The 17,342-nt window shown below is 40.7% G+C and overlaps 1 protein-coding gene across 1 annotated transcript in view; it reads right to left on the bottom strand.

The window, feature by feature from the left end:
• Nucleotides 1-348: 348 nt before the first annotated feature.
• Nucleotides 349-17,342, bottom strand: part of LOC106586619 (F-box-like/WD repeat-containing protein TBL1X) — a 38,140-nt gene continuing 21,146 nt past the window's right edge. Inside the window, exons 2-15 of the mRNA XM_014174104.3 lie at nt 10,871-10,980; nt 9,795-9,940; nt 7,603-7,822; nt 5,892-6,024; nt 5,581-5,722; nt 5,384-5,447; nt 5,178-5,275; nt 5,010-5,070; nt 4,777-4,898; nt 4,501-4,575; nt 4,244-4,371; nt 3,138-3,303; nt 2,697-2,798; nt 349-2,453 (exon numbers count right to left, since the gene is read on the bottom strand). Coding sequence (XP_014029579.1) covers nt 2,427-2,453; nt 2,697-2,798; nt 3,138-3,303; nt 4,244-4,371; nt 4,501-4,575; nt 4,777-4,898; nt 5,010-5,070; nt 5,178-5,275; nt 5,384-5,447; nt 5,581-5,722; nt 5,892-6,024; nt 7,603-7,822; nt 9,795-9,940; nt 10,871-10,928 — 1,542 coding nt within the window. The 5' untranslated portion in view covers nt 10,929-10,980 and the 3' untranslated portion in view covers nt 349-2,426. The remainder of the gene's footprint in view (nt 2,454-2,696; nt 2,799-3,137; nt 3,304-4,243; nt 4,372-4,500; nt 4,576-4,776; nt 4,899-5,009; nt 5,071-5,177; nt 5,276-5,383; nt 5,448-5,580; nt 5,723-5,891; nt 6,025-7,602; nt 7,823-9,794; nt 9,941-10,870; nt 10,981-17,342) is intronic.

The raw sequence follows: 17,342 nt of genomic DNA on the forward strand, positions 1-17,342 counted from the left end.
GAATATATCTCTACCTGAGATGTTGTTTATAGGTAAATGATTTGTAGATAGGGTTTTGAACGTTACATTGTTAACCTTGTACTTTGGTTGTATTTTATACAGTATTAAATATTGAGCAATTGAGGTTTCGTGATAGTGTTATCTTTAACCCAAGTTGAAGGAGGGTAAGCATTTTGTCATTTCTTTCAAGTTTGATGTGTCATGAGTTAAATGATCACATGAAGTATCTGATAAAGTGCTACACTGACACCAAATATCTACCTCTCCATATGCACAGTAATGCTATACATTCTGCGACGTAAGCCACATTTAAAGGGAAATGACAAGAACCCAACAATACAAGGAAAGTGTTTTCTAATATCAAAATAGAGTGCTTTATTTGAGACATAATGTGATTTCATTGTTTAGTCTTGGAAACAGATGACCATACCCTAGACTGGGTGGGGGAGAGTGATCGCTGTCAGTCACAGCATTTTATTCCACACTGGGCTTCTCAGCATGCCAAGATGGCCACCAACCACAGTCCGATTCTCAGTCTGACACAGACAATAATGGCTCTCAGCAGCAACAAAAAATAAGTCAGACAATGAACCATCCATCCATCAACGCCCGATTATGTTGTAAAAAAACAAGAAATAAAAATGCTGGCCTTCCCCTTTCATCACAAATCCAAACTAAAGCTGCTCCTACCTTCTGAAAAAGTGCACTTCACACATTGCTCTTAAAATGATCTTGACTGAAAGAGAGAAAAGGGACCAGGAAACAGGCATTGTCAGTTTGTTAGTTTGAAGAGACAGATATCACGTTAGACCATGGTAAGTACAAGTATACATACAGCACACAATGGGCAAGTTCGTTTGGCATGGCCCGGTGCCCCAGGTGATTTCACTTAAGTACCAGTGGAGAGGTCTAAAATGTTCAACGGGCCATGTAAAACGAACTTCCCCATTTAAAGCTAAACCCATTATACAGGTATCTCAAATCAGAAGTCAAATCTGACCTATTAGATCAGGCAGTGGAGACATCAGGACCTCCACCGAATTCAACCAATCACAGCTTAGAAGCTACAGCAGGACTTTCGCTTGACCAATCAGATTGATCGGTCAGAGTGTAACCTGGGTTTCCGTCAAATAGCTTGCGGTGCCAAACAGAGGAGTACTGTTAGAAAATATCAAAAGATGACTAGTGATGACTGTTTGCTACTGAAGCAACATTGAGACAACACAATTAAAACATTCACAGCCTCCTCTCCTTCTGGTCTCTCCTTCTCCTGGTCAGTCATCATGTTCTCTGTCTGTTCTGATCTCCATTTCATTGGTTGTCATTAGAACTGAATACAGACTAAGTTCACCGACATGTCCTGTGAAATGACTACAGTCCACCTCAGCGCCACCTGACTTGACAAACCAACCTGATGCACACATAATTGGTAGAATAAAAGAACATACATGGTGTAAAAAAAAATTCTGACATGCATTAAATTTAATCAGGGTCTTGTAACTGAGTATCAGCAAAGAAAAGGGGCAATATCTCTAGCCAGTATTGCGCATCTAGAGGATGATGCCAAAGTGTACTGTAAATAAACATATATACGCAGTATATAAGTCTGTGTATTCATCTAATTTACATATCTTTACATTCATAAAATTTACATCGAGAAGGGAGAATACTTATAAACCACTTTTTGCATCTTGTAAAGATGTCCACAAAAAGCTTTTTTCTTCCTCATGTGAATGAAAACATCATTAAAAGGTAGTTTTTTCTTCATTGAAATGGTGTTATTAAATGCGAGAACAGAACTACCTCATAGCAACGCCTTGTGTTACTCTGACTTTCAAAAGTCCATTTAAGAAACATTTGCAAGAAGAGCTCTTGAAACAGAAACCATTTTCCACTCAGGACAACTTAAACATCACATTTGAGGAGGCCAGTGCAGCACTAACAATGTCACTCTCCTCATGTCTCCCACATTGTTTCTCAACTCAGGACACCATAGGGTTAACATGTGCTTAGATAAGTTCTAAAACACAACCTTTCTCTCACAATATGACCCCAAACACACCCAAACCTCAGCAAACCTTCCTCATGATTCAGGCCCTAGCCAAATAACAGCAGGGGTAGGTGGTCATTTCACTTCCTCTTTAGGCACCTTTTAAAGCATGGCTGAACAACAATTATTAGATTTAGTCCAGTCCTGTGGATTAATTATCCCAGCAGATTTTCTTTGTGGTCTAAAACAAGAGACACAAATCCATTGAGTAGGTTGTGCTAGTTAGAAAAAGTATTTTGTTGGTCTCCTGTGTCCACTCTGAGGTTGTCCTCCACGTTGCCAGGCCTGCTTTGAACTATTAGAGTGTGTTTGCTGATGGCAGAAGGCATTTTGTCTGCACATTCCAGGGTCCATCTTCAAAATCACTGCCAGGATGCTATTTTCGGAGCTCGAGAACGCATACCTGGAGGGCAAAGATAGCATGATTAATAATACATATTATGCTTCAGAATATTTTGGTTTCTCCCCATGCACTTCTGAAAGCATTGGTCCTGAGACTAAAGCATTAAGGTCTTTGCTTTTTATCACTTTGGTTTTACGTACAAAAATGAGTGGTAGTAGCACATGCATAAATGAAAAAAATAAAAACACATTAATACAAATGATATACATTTTAAAACACAAATCATAATCGTATCAAACATACCGATCCATCTGAAGCGCTAGCACCAACTTTGTCTCCTGTGCTGTTCCAGCACACCTCGAAAATCCCTCCAGTCCCCCTGTAGCTATGCACCAAGGCTCCAGACTGCAACCACAACACAACCAAATTACCACCAACTCTGGTGAGGACTGCTTAAGGACCATAGTTGCCTGCTTGACCTAACAACAATGTCACAGCCTGTATTAAACATAGGGCCAGGTGTTTTACCTGACCACATGACCTACTAACTAACTGTTATAAGATGCTATAACCTGTTATAAGCTATAATAACATGTTATAATCTATAATAACCTATTATACGCTGTTACAATCTGTTATACAATGTTACAATCTGTTATAAGATGTTACAATCTGTTATAAGCTGCTAAAAGCTGTTACATGTTATAAACTGTTAACTGAGTTATAACCTCCAGGGTGACTCACCATGGTGTTCCAGATGTGTACACACTTGTCGAAGGAGCCGCTGGCCAGGTGCTTTCCGTCGGGGCTGAAGGCCACACTGTAAACGGGCTCCTGGTGTTTGGTAAGGGTGTGGATACACACACCTCGCTCCACGTCCCACAGACGCACCGTCGAGTCAAACGAGGCACTGAGGGGTAGGACAGAGCACGTGGTCAGTTCTCCATCGACATCTACTAAATGAAAATACGTACTGTAACTGAAATACATGAAAACTCAAACATTGTTCAAGTTTATGTTCATACCAACAAGTCATTACTGATCTTTCAGTACTGATGGTAATTTACAGGGTTTGACAGGAGAGTTAACACCTTTATAACAAAGTAGCAACAAAGTCCTTTTTCCAGCTTCAGGTTGTCAACAACACTACATAGAAAGAAGGATATGAAATATGTCAATAAGTTGGCTTTGGTGCTCGATGCAAACTCTAATTCAAAATGCTGATCCACAAAGCGAGATGTGTGATGTTGTAGAATCGGTGAGAACATCTGTCACCACAAAAGGAGATACACGGTTGAGCGCATGTGTTAATGAAAAGAGGAGCTGACGTTCATTAACACTTTCTCATCAAAATGGTATTATTAGGTAGTGTAAGCCAAGTCTTCTGGGGCTGCCCCTGGCTAGATTGCAAATCTCACTTTATAAGGACACAGGAAAATATTGTGAGATTAAAACGAAATTAATAAACAGAAGTTGGGAAAGAACCGATTAAATCACATGATCAGACATGAGCTGTATCTTGGTGTACAATACCGCATTTACCTCAGATTACTATCAAGTTCCTAACAAGTCATAGTAGTAATGGCAGTTTTACATCCAGAGTGAAATTTACGCCCATCCCAGGGGATTTCAGAAGAGGTTGTAAATGCCTGTGGTATTTGAACTGTAACATTTACATATAGAAGCATTGGCTTTATGTCCCTGATCCACTGACAGTTACTAGCCCTGAGAGAATGTCTGGGACACTTCTTGACAAGAGACCCCTTCACTGGCACACACACTGTCCATTCTCAACTCATAAATCACAACGCTGTCCCAGAACAAGTCTAGGTGCTGTGAGTGTGTCCCACCTAGCCAGCATGATGTTGAAGTTGGGGTTGCTGGTGCCGGGGCCGGTAGGGCTCCACTTGATAGTGTAGATCTCTTTACTGTGGGCCTGGAGGTCATGGACCCACGAGTCCTGCTTCATACTCCAGATCTGGGAAAGAGAACAGCACTGCGTAATCATTACATTATTATATTGACATATAGAGATCATGGTCATAGGAAAGAGGTGGAATTTATTGTGTGTCCAAAATCTTGGCTGAAGTGGAAGCGCTGGCCTTACCTTTAAAGTCATGTCATCAGAGCAGGAGGCTAGTAACATCCCTGACGGGTCCCACTTGATAGCATTGACTTCATTCTGAAAAACACATGGGAAGACAGACATGTAGACTTGTAGAGGACCAATAAGACATCATGCTTATCCGTTTAATAGTTACACATTATCCTGTTTACAGACCTTCAGAAGTTTGGGAAAATACAGGAAGCAGAGAAATCCTAAGTGTGACTAAGTCCTCAGTGGTGAGATGTAGAGGCTAGAACAGAGATGCTGTTTGTTTACCGTGTGGCCTTGGAAGGTTTTGAGCGGCCGGTCGCTGCCCATTCGACACACGTGAATGCACATGTCTGTGCTGCAGGAGGCAAACGTTGTGTTGTTCTGCCAGTCCACGTCAAGGGCTGGAGCTGTAGGTAGGAGGCAACACAGAAGGACAAGGACAGTATTCAAAGGGTTAATTCACATCAACCGAGCAGCTGAAGTCCTACATCTTTCTGTTCGGGACACAAGGGGCTTACCTGAGTGGAAGGGGAACTGCTGCTTGGCCTCTCCTGTGTGTGCGTCCCAAATGATTGTTGTCTGGAAAATGACAACAGATACATAGCAAATACTGCAGGGATAGCTGATTGCTACTGGAGTTACTTGATTAAATAATATACACAATAAAATATATATTTTGTAAATACCTTATCTACACCAGCACTGAGGATAGAGTTTCCTTTCTTGTTCCACTTCAGTGCAAATATGGGCCCTTTATGTTGCCCCAAGGTGCTAGCCAGATTACCTGTGAAAGACAAGAGTTTAATGTATCTGCACAGATGACAATACGATTCAGGTTTGGTATTGGGCACTGTAATATAAATGAATTAAAATGCAACAAAACTCAACAAACCATCTTTTGTCCATATCCTTGCAAATCCATCATAAGATCCTGTTGCTAAGAGTGTCCCGTCGCTCTATGGGGTCAAATAGAGCAGTTTGTTAACTGTACTCAGTATAGAGGACTTCTAATGTTCCGTTCCAGACCATTTCAGTCAAGTGAGAATTGACACAGTAGATGATGGATGGAATGGACAATTGAGAACTCACATTCCAGTCTAGTGAGGTGACATCTTTGTTGCTGGGGACGTCCTGGCCTCCCTCCCTGATGCAGTGTCTGAGCACCAGCTGGGTGGAACTACTGTTACTGTTCTCATTCAGGTTCCAGATCCGGGCTGTCGAGTCTCCCGACCTAGACACACACAGGCAGAATACAGAAGAGAAAGTCAATACAGACAGACAGAGACAGTGTGTGTGCGTGTGTGAGTGAGCTGCTCTAGCCTCGCTAGTCCCAGAAAAGCTGAACCCAGTACTGACCCATCCCTGTGCCCCCCACACTTCCCCTCCCCAGTGAGACTCACCCTGAGGCCAGCAGGTCGCTGACAGGGTTCCAGGCACAGATGAACACCTCTGACTCGTGGCCTCGGAGGACCGTGGCCTTGCTGGCTGGGATCTCCACGTCCACATCCATCTCCATGGGCTCACTGTGGTTATCTGTAATCAGATCACATCCACACTCTGTTATAGACTGGGGCTCCTGAGTGGCGCACCTTTATTTAACTAGGCAAGTCAGTTAAGAACAAATTCTTATTTTCAATGACGGCCTAGGAACAGTGGGTTAACTGCCTTGTTCAGGGGCAGAACGACAGATTTTTACCTTGTCAGCTCAGGGATTTGATCTTGCAACCTTTCAGTTACTAGTCCAACGCTCTAAACAACAGTATACAAGGCATATTGACATTTGAGAGAGGCATAAAGCAATCACAGGTGTTGATTGGGAGAGCTAGCTGAGACAACAACAACAGGTAAAATGGTGATGAATGGGCAGAGAAGGTCGGTTAACTACACACAGGGCCTGAGTTCGAGGCTGGGGCCGACAGATAAACAAAAAAAACAACAACAAAAAACAGTGCTAGAGGCATCACTACAGATCATGGTTTGATTCCAGGCTGTATCACAACCGGCCGTGATTGGGAGTCCCATAGGGCGCGCACAAATGGCCCAGCGTCGTCTGGGTTAGGGTTTGGCCGGGGTAGGATGTCATTGTAAATAAGAATTTGTTCTTAACTGACTTGCCTAGTAAAATAAAGGTTAAATAAAATAAAGAAATAAAACAGACACATACATGACTCTCAGTACCTACTATACAGGAGATCACATATATTGAAAATATAGTTCCATTTCCTTCTCATCCAGAGCCATATTCAGTTGCAAAAACTTTAACTATCTGGACTGTTTCCCTCTAAGTTGGTTTCTGACAAAAATTAGAGGTGTTTAACCTCTCCCCTTTCAAATCATAACCATTTAAGATCAGAGAATTTAAATTAGGCTAGTTCCAAAACATTAACGGCAAATAGCCGAGAGCCCGAGACAGTTACTAAGTCTTAAATAACATTGTTATCTAAGATTTGCAACTACCGCATCAAACGTACTTGTTGACCCAATTGAAGCGGAAGGAGCAATCTCTAGAGGATCAAAGCTCAACCATTCTGGGAGATGAGCTAAGAGCTAATCCAGTAATCATCTTCATATCCTGCCTGCAGTATTGATAAAATGTGTTTTTCTTCCAGACTTGTTTTTGCTGAAGAGCATTCCTACGGGGCTGCAACATCCCTGTCTGTTCAGACAAGCATTACTTAAACTAACATAGTCTTTGCTGATGTTCTGCCACCCACCCACCCACACAGACAGACTAACTCCAGTGGGATCGGCTGACACAAAACATCCACAACATCCTCTATCGGTTTCTCCCTAATCTAATGCTTCACCCAATCCATACCTCTCTGGTTTCACTGACTGAATTCTAAAAGCATCTGTTAGGGAGGCACAATGAAGGTGAATACATGCAGGGTCAAATTCATCAACACTCAATGCCATGTTACTAATTACCTCACATTCAGTGAAAATCACACGGCTCTAGAGTATCACACACACTGCTTGATGTAGTAAGTCTCACATAGTAAGTATCAAGATAATGTGGGAAAATGTTTAGCTATCATTTGATAGGTTACGGCACGACAACGCTAGCTAGTGATAGCTAAACGGCCCTGTTAGACAGGAGGCTGTTCTTACACATGGTGTGTGTGCCGTTCTCTTCTCCGTTTACGATGGCCTCTCCGTTCTTTGGTGCGTTGGGTTGGTTGCTTGCGGCGGTGGATGCCATGGCGCAGGCCGCCTGTTGCTGGGCTAGCTTGTCACGGAAGGCCTGCTGCCGCGTCTGCACCACATCTGGCATCACCGCGTCGATGAGTGACAGAGACTCAATGGGCCGCCCATCAAACACCGTGCCATCCTGCCAACACAACACCAAATATGCCATGGTTACCCCATTGGATGTAGAGTGCACTGATGAACAATAAATTCGAACTGTAGGATTTACATTTTTAATTTACCAAGTACAATAGTGTATTGATTTTGGTATTGTTTGAGATTCATGACTTCGATAAACTTATTTAGCATACAAATGACTGCTGAGTATTGTATTAGTGAGGGCAGTCTTATATAAACAACCCCATTGATTTACATGGAGAGTGTGTGGTGTTTGTTCTGGGTGTGGTAGTCCAGGCCAGGGTTGTATTCTCTAGGCACCAAAAGGAAGAAAGCAGATCGAAAAAGAACCTTAATGAATAAAATATACACACACACACATACACACTCAGTCAAAAGTTTGGACACAACTACTTATTCAAGGGTTTCTCTTTATTTGTACAATTTTCTACATTGTAGAATAATAGTGAAGACATCAAAACTATGAAATAACACATGGAATCCTGTAATAATGCCCCAAAAAGTGTTAAACAAATCAAAATATATTTTATATTCTTCAAAGTAGCCACCCTTTGCCTTGATGACAGCTTTGCACTCTTGGCATTCTCTCAACCAGTTTCACCTGGAATGCTTGAAGGAGTTCCCACATATGCTGAGCACATGTTGGCTGCCTTCCCTTCACTCTACGGTCCACCTCATCCCAAACCATCTCAATTGGGTTGAGGTCGGGTGATTGTGGAGGCCAGGTCATCTGATGCAGCACTGCATCGCTATCCTTCTTGCTCAAATAGCCCTTACACCGCCTGAATGTGTGTTTTGGGTCCTGTTGAAAAACAAATGATAGTCCTACTAAGCGCAAACCAGATGGGATGGCGTATATCTGCAGAATGCTGTGGTAGCTATGCTGGTTATGTGTGCCTTGTATTGTAAATAAATTACTGACAGTGTCACCAGCAAAGCACCCCCACACCATCCCACCTCCATGCTTCACGGTGGGAACCACACATGTGGAGATCATCCATTCACCTACTCTGCGTCTCACAAAGACAAGGCAGTTGGAACCAAAAATCTCCAATTTGGACTCACCAGACCAAAGGACAGATTTCTACCAGTCTAATGTCCATTGCTCGTGCTTCTTGGCCCAAGCAAGTCTCTTCTTCTTATTGGTGTCCTTTGGTAGTGGTTTCTTTCCAGCAATTCGACCATGAAGGCCTGATTTACGCAGCCTCCTCTGAACAGTTGATGTTGAGATGTGTCTGTTATTTGAAACATTTATTTGGGCTGCAATTTCTGAGGCTGGCAACTAACTTATCCTCTGTGGCAGAGGTAACTCTGGGTCTTCCTTTCCTGTGGCGGTCCTCATGAGAGCCAGTTTCATCATAGCGCTTGATGGTTTTTGCAGCTGCACTTGAAGAAACTTTCAAAGTTCTTGAAATGTTCTGTATTGACTGACCTTCATGTCTTAAAGTAATGATGGACTGTCGTTTCTCTTTGCTTATTTGAGCAGTTCTTGCCATAATATGGACTTGGTCTTTTACCAAGTCTTTTACCATTGGGGCTATCTTCTGTATACCACCCCTACCTTGTCACAACATAACTGATTGGCTCAAACACATTAAGAAGGAAAGAAATTCCACAAATTAACAAGGCACACCTGTTAATTGAAATGCATTCCTGGTGACTACCTAATGAAGCTGGTTGAGAGAATGCCAAGAGTGTGCAAAGCTGTCATCAAAGCAAAAGGTAGCTACTTTGAAGAATCTCAAATATAAAATATATTTTGATTTGTTTAACACTTTTTTGGTTACTACATGATTCCATATGTGTTATTTCATAGTTTTGATGTCTTCACTATTATTCTACAATGTAGAAAATAGTAAAAATAAAGAAAACCCCTGGAATGAGTAGGTGTGTCCAAACGTTTGACTAGTGAATGCTAATGAATGCGACCCAAGGCAGCACTAGAAGGCAGCCTGGACTGGAGCCCCTGAGCTCACCTCGTTGATGCTGATCTCTGCCTCCACATACAGGAGGCCTTTCTGCAGGATGGAGATGAGGGCAGCAGGGGGCACTAGTGTTCCATTGATGTTGGACTGGCTGATGTGGCTCTCAATGCCAAAGGTGAACGCTGAGTGGGAGAAACCTGGAAAGGGACACACAGAGAACACAGTCAGTACAACGAGAACTCCAGAGACCCTGCAACACAAACGTCTCACTCCTACACAGACATATCTACAGACATCTGCCATGTCTGAGGTGTTATTTATAACTTTTTATATACATTTTATGTAAACCAAAAAATAAAAGGGAACGTAAACAGTCATTCATTATTCCAAGTAGACATTTTCAGCGGAAGAAATGTTAAAATGCCAGAGCTATCAAGCATTTATCCAATGACTGGCTTCAAAGAAAGCCCCAACAGTAATCAAATACAGTGGCTAGGATCTCAATAATTCATTCACCCTGTGAAAAATAGGGTAACGTGAATGGCATGTTGACACAGGTACATATGAAGGGAAAGCGATATACTGAACAGCCAACAGACAGGTAGAATAGGCTGTAGTTGTAACTGTAGTTTCTGGAGTTACTGACACCTCTACTTTCCTATTCCTGCACTCTCTCAAGCTTTTCATCATGTTTTTGGTGAATGTATTGAAGTAGCCATTGGTAAAATGTGTGCCAAAATTCCCAAACCTTTAGGGACCGTTTAGATCAGGGGTGTCAAACTCATTCCATGGAGGGCTTAGTGTCTTAGTCTTTCCATTCAATTAAGACCTGGACAACCAGGTGAGGGGAGTTCCTTACAAATCAGTGACCTTAATTCATCAATCAAGTACAAGGGAGGAATGAAAACCCGCAGACACTCAGCCAGTGGAATGAGTTTGACACATGTGATTTAGAAAGAGTCAATGCAGTCTAATCCATAACAACATCATCAACAAGGTCAACTACATTACCACAGAAACAAATACACAAGAAATATGTAAAGCACAAGTATAAGAATCATTTCAGCAGACAGAGACAGAGCGAGACAGGACAAGTGTGTTACAGGGAGGTTGGCAGTCATACATACCTGACTCCTGAAGATATCTGTAGACCAAGAAGTTCACTTCATCGCTGGTTATACTCATCTTAGCCCACCTCGATGGAGGAGGTACTGTATCTAGTAAAGATCGGCCCACTCTAGGGAAGAAAGAGAGGAAGACAATGAGTTTTAGATTCATTACACAGCTAGCTACATCGTTTCACAAGATGACAAGATTCCCAATGACTGGGAAAATGTAGGTTATATCTAGGTAGGTCCCCAATCATTATTACCAAATGACTTGACAGCTACCATGTCCTCACATACAAAGATAAAGCAAGGCCATAGTTCAGGCATGTACTTCCTAAACACACACACACATTGAGAATGTCAATGACCGGATCACTAAGCTAGTGAATCCATCTCTACTTCACAGGCTAAGTATTCCCCCCCATCTCTCTACTGTGACCCGACAGCGGCGTCCATTTCCATTTGGCTTGCAGGGGAAAGTGGCAGCAGTCAACCATTATTGACCTGGCCACTGATCTAGATGGGTAAAGAAGCCTAATAAAGCAGGACATGGCATTAAAGGCCTACTGTCACTATCTAGTAAACTGCAGAGGAGAACTCAACACACCGGCTAGGGCTAATTACTGGTAAAGTTGGGCAACATTCACATCATTATCGCTTTCACAGAAAACATAATTTACCGGCGACTGCGTCAACATTTCAATTTGGTATTCTTTCAAAACTACAGGGAGCTGAAGAAAAACATAAAAACAGAGCCCTTTAGAATCACAGCAATTGAGTTATTGTTCCCACTGATAAGGGCCTTCAGGCTAGGGAGTGCTTTGCTACAAAGAATGATTAACGGCTGTACTAAATTCTACAGGGACTTCAGGTTACGAAAAAAAAGAAAGTATGGGAACTGTAAAAATATCTGAACACTATGAAGTGGATATGAACACACACCTTCTCAATTACATGCTAGCTTACACCCACACACACACACACACACACACACACACACCACACACACACACACACACACACACACACACACACACACACACACACACACACACACACCTGATCTCGCTCTCTTCTCTCACTCGCTCTCTCACTTCTCTGTCGAGAACTGTTATAATTTAATGTGTTTATTGTTTGTCTATATTTTTTATGCAATTGTCTACACGTTTATATATGTTTGCAAAAAGCAAGGGGAAGATATTAGAATAGGGGCATTGGGGAATAATAACATTGTACAGAATACATTTGTACTGTAGTGAGGCCGTCTCTAGAGTAATGCAAGGTCTCTTTCATGATCATGTAAAACGTCAATGGAAATGCTGGGATGTGTTTTTCAATTATGGTAAAGGTAATTATGATGCAACTATGACGGCGATACGATATGGATTACAATTATCATCATGAATATTAAGGCTATACACACTACATGTTACACACATAGACACTAAACCGAGTTATTATTTATTTGGACATCACAGATTATAGTCTTACTCTTATATAGACATCGTACACACTCACTAAATCACATCCAATATTATACACATCAACCTACTCAGATTTACTACACACCTAATATATTGTCTCAATTTTCTAACATCTGTGGCATTGGCTCACAGGCAAACAGGCAAGGAAATAAAACAAATATTGCTAGAACCTAATTCTTGAATTCTAAATATCAGACATTTGAAAGCTCTAATACCTCTGATGGCAGTAACTTTACAAGCACTAAATTATGGTCAATTTAGACTGAGAATAGTATCTAGTTATGGTAAGGGAAGGCATACAGTTATAATTGTAACAGTTTAGCAGATATAAAAAAAGAAGATCAGTCTTTACATGGCTAAAAGAAAAGGAACATAACATATACTGTTTACAGGAAACTCAGTCTACATCCTTAGATGAAGTTGCGTGGAAAAAGGAATGGGGTTGACAAGTTTCTTGTCTCTTTCTCTCTTGCATCAAAGGTTAAAAACGTTGTAATAGGAGACAGAATGCAATCGGATCATCATCTAATTGGCATTCACATAACTCCTATAGATTTTCCAAGTAGACATTGGAAATTTAATCAAAGTGTACTGGAGGACAACTTATTTGTAACTAAGACAAAATAATTTATAAACTGAATTTTTCCAGTATAATATAGGTTCAGCAAATCCCCTTATTGTTTGGGATACCTTTAAATGAACCTTCAAAGGTCATTCAAATCTATATTCATCAATACTAAAAAAGCTGTTTCTGGCTAAAGAGACAAGACTAATAACAATGACAATCCATGAACTAACAGTACAGGTAGATAGCAATAAAAACAATACTACAGAGATAGAAAAGAAGTTAGAGGAAAAACAAAAAGAACTTTAGGAACTTATTCAAGAACGATCTAATGTAATCTACTACAAAAATAAAGCAAACTGGATGGAATATGGAGAAAAATGCACAAAAGTCTTCCTGAATCTCATATATAGGAACGCTAACAAAAATAATTTGCATAAACTCGTTACTGAAGACAGTCATCTATGATTCTCCGAATTATATTTTAAAAGAGGAAGCTAATTATTTTAGGCAGATGTTCTCTTTTCCGTCTCATCCTCTCCCACAGAACGAAGATTTTGGTATGGAATTCTTTCCAAATAATATAAAAAATGGAAAACGAACACAGAAATTGTACAGAAAGATCAGCCCGGAGGCCAAATTACAGAGGAATAACATTGAGGTTATTAAATCCTTTCAGTCTGGAAAAACCCCAAGGCTTGATGGCATACCGGTAGATATACTAAAAGCTCCATTGTTAGATTGTTTTACCTACTCCTCTAGAAATGGTAGTCTGTCAGGTACTCAGCAGGAAGGTCTGATTTCAATATTATTAAAACAAGACCCAGATGGCAAATATAAAGACACAGTCAATCTAAAAAAAATGGAGGCCCATTACACTTCAATGTGGTGATGCAAAAATACTAGCGAAATGCATAGCACTCAGAATTAAAAGGGGTTTACCAGGTATTGTTCATCCTGATCAGACAGTTTTTTTACATGGACGATACATTGGAGATAATATACGACAACTTTTAGAAATAATAGAACATCATGAAACATCTAAGAAGCCAGGCCTGGTATTTATAGCGGATTTTGAAAAGGTATTTGATAAATTAAGGGTGGATTTTTTCAATTTAGGTAATTCTCTTATAAAATGGGTAAAAATAATGTATAGCAACCCCAGGTGTAAAATAGTAAATAATGGCTACATCTCAGAGAGTTTTGAATTGTCAAGAGGAGTTCAACAAGGCTGTCAGTTGTCACCATATCTATTCGTTATGGCCACCGAAATGCTAGCTATTAAAATCAGATCCAATAACAACATTAGAGGATTAGAAATCCAAGGCTTAAAAACAAAAGGTGTCCATGTATGCTGATGACTCAAGTTTTATATTAAGTCCACAAGCTAGAGCCCTGCAATGTCTCATTGAAGATTTAGATAACTTTTCTGTACTCTCTGGACTAAAACCTAATTATGATAAAGTGTACAGTCGTAGCCAAAAGTTTTGAGAATGACACAAATATGAATTTTCACAAAGTTTGCTGCTTCAGTGTCTTTAGATATTTTGTCAGATGTTACTATGGAATACTGAAGTATAATTACAAGCATTTCATAAGTGTCAAAGGCTTTTATTGACAATTACATGAAGTTGATGCAAAGAGTCAATAGTTGTGTTGACCCTTCTTTTTCAAGACCTCTGCAATCCGCCCTGGCATGCTGTCAATTAACTTCTGGACCACATCCTGACTGATGGCAGTCCATTCCTGCATAATCAATGCTTGGAGTTTGTCAGAATTTGTGGGTTTTTGTTTGTCCACCCGCCTCTTGAGGATTGACCACAAGTTCTCAATAGGATTAAGGTCTGGGGAGTTTCCTGGTCATGGACCCAAAATATCTATGTTTTGTTCCCCGAGCCACTTAGTTATCACTTTTACCTTATGGCAAGGTGCTCCATCATGCTGGAAAAGGCATTGTTCGTCGTAAATTGTAGCCAGCTCTGCAATGCTTGTTTTGAAAACAAGAGATACTTTGAAAAAGGTATCATTTTCAATTAATTCGAAAATGAGACATGGCAATCTGCACAAAGGCAAAAAGGCCATTTTTAAACAATGGATGAGCTTTTCTTAGTAATCTCCTTGAGAACCATTTAGGGTTCAAGTAAAACTTTTGAATGAGTGAAGCTTTTAGAGAGAGGTTTAGTGCTTTTATATTTAATAATCTTAACCCACCAAATTCATATTCATTATATAGATAGGCCCGTTTTATTTTGTCTGGTTTAGCGTCCCAGATAAAGCAAAATATTTTTTGCTCATATGATTTGAAAAACGAATCATCAGGAGTAGGCAGCGCCATAAGTAAACTGAGATATGACTAAGGAGTTAATCAGGGCAATTTTTCCATAAATAGACAGGTATTTACCTCTCCATGGTTGCAGGATCTTGTCTATTTTTACAAGTTTTCTATTTAAATTCATTGTGGAGAATTATTTATATCTTTTGTGATATGAATACCAAGTATGTCTACTTCACCATCAGCCCATTTTATAGGTAAATTGCAGGGTTTGTAGGTCAACTGTAAAAGGTGTATATTTTAAAGATCCAATACGTAATATTGTACAGTCGTGGCCAAAAGCTTTGAGAATGACACGCTTATTAATTTTCACAAAGTCTGCTGCCTCAGTTTGTATGATGGCAATTTGCATATACTCCAGAATGTTATGAAGAGTGATCAGATGAATTGCAATTAATTGCAAAGTCCCTCTTTGCCATGCAAATGAACTGAATCCCCCAAAACATTTCCACTGCATTTCAGCCCTGCCACAAAAGGACCAGCTGACATCATGTCAGTGATTCTCTCGTTAACACAGGTGTGAGTGTTGACGAGGACAAGGCTGGAGATCACTCTGTCATGCTGATTGAGTTCGAATAACAGACTGGAAGCTTCAAAAGGAGGGTGGTGCTTGGAATCATTGTTCTTCCTCTGTCAAACATGGTTACCTGCAAGGAAACACGTGCCGTCATCATTGCTTTGCACAAAAAGGGCTTCACAGACAAGGATATTGCTGCCAGTAAGATTGCACCTAAATCAACCATTTATCGGATCATCAAGAACTTCAAGGAGAGCGGTTCAATTGTTGTGAAATAGGCTTCAGGGCGCCCAAGAAAGTCCAGCAAGCGCCAGGACCGTCTCCTAAAGTTGATTCAGCTGCGGGATCGGGGCACCACCAGTACAGAGCTTGCTCAGGAATGGCAGCAGGCAGGTGTGAGTGCATCTGCACGCACAGTGAGGCGAAGACTTTTGGAGGATGGCCTGGTGTCAAGAAGGGCAGCAAAGAAGCCACTTCTCTCCAGGAACAACATCAGGGACAGACTGATATTCTGCGAAAGGTACAGGGATTGGACTGCTGAGGACTGGGGTAAAGTCATTTTTTCTGATGAATCCCCTTTCCAATTGTTTGCGGCATCCGGATTTTTACCTTATCAGCTCAGGGATTCGATCTAGCAACCTTTCGGTTATTGGCCCAACACTCTAACCACTTGTCTACCTGCCACCTGATATTTGTGTGTCTAACTTTCTCACTCATTATTATTATTATTATTATTCACAATTCACATAAGTGAATTTGTCCCAATAATTTTGGTCCCCTAAAATGGGGGGACTATGTACAGAAAGTGATGTTATTTCTATACAGTTCACCCAAAATGGATGAAAATACCCTCAAATTGAAGCTGACAGTCTGCACTTTAACCTTATATGCATTGTATAATTTCAAATCTAAAGTGGTGGAGTACAGAGCCAAAACAACAAACAAATGTGTCACTGTTCCAATACTTTGGTAGCGCACTGTATTTGTCTGCTTTGCCTTCAGTTTGAAGGCAAAGTTCGCAACTTCAGTTCGCTTTACTCGTCAACAGATACATTGGGCTTTGATACAAAATAAAGTTGATTATTGCAGTGCTTAAGGGCATTTCACACAAACTGGTTGCACCTACAGTTTCAGGATTTTGAGGATTCTTTTCTCTGAATTCTAAAAGTATTGTTCCAGTCTCACCTTTATATTTCATACCCTATTATACATAATATACTGTGTACAGACAGACAATGGATTGATATATTGTTGGAAAATGATTAATCGTTAAAGAAATGTATCGAATATCCGAAACATACAATATACTTGCAGTGAAGCCGCTCAACAACTACCTCATACCAGTTGCATGAGAGTGTGTGTGTATTTGCATGTGTACAAACACCTGCACAGCATCAGCCTCAGGCAAACCGGCATTAGTTGTAAAAACACTGCCCCTCAGTGTCATGCAAACACACTTTTTGTTATGTTTTATTTTTACTTTTAAAAAAAAAAGTTTATCTTTGACCATCATTCCGCACAGCAACTCCACTCCCACAGCTTCCTTCAGCCCTCCCATCTATCTCTGCTGGCCAACCACTTCGGGTTTCTAC

Source organism: Salmo salar, chromosome 25 (assembly GCF_965601325.2).
Source record: "Salmo salar chromosome 25, fSalSal1, whole genome shotgun sequence".
Classification (NCBI taxonomy): Eukaryota; Metazoa; Chordata; class Actinopteri; order Salmoniformes; family Salmonidae; genus Salmo; species Salmo salar.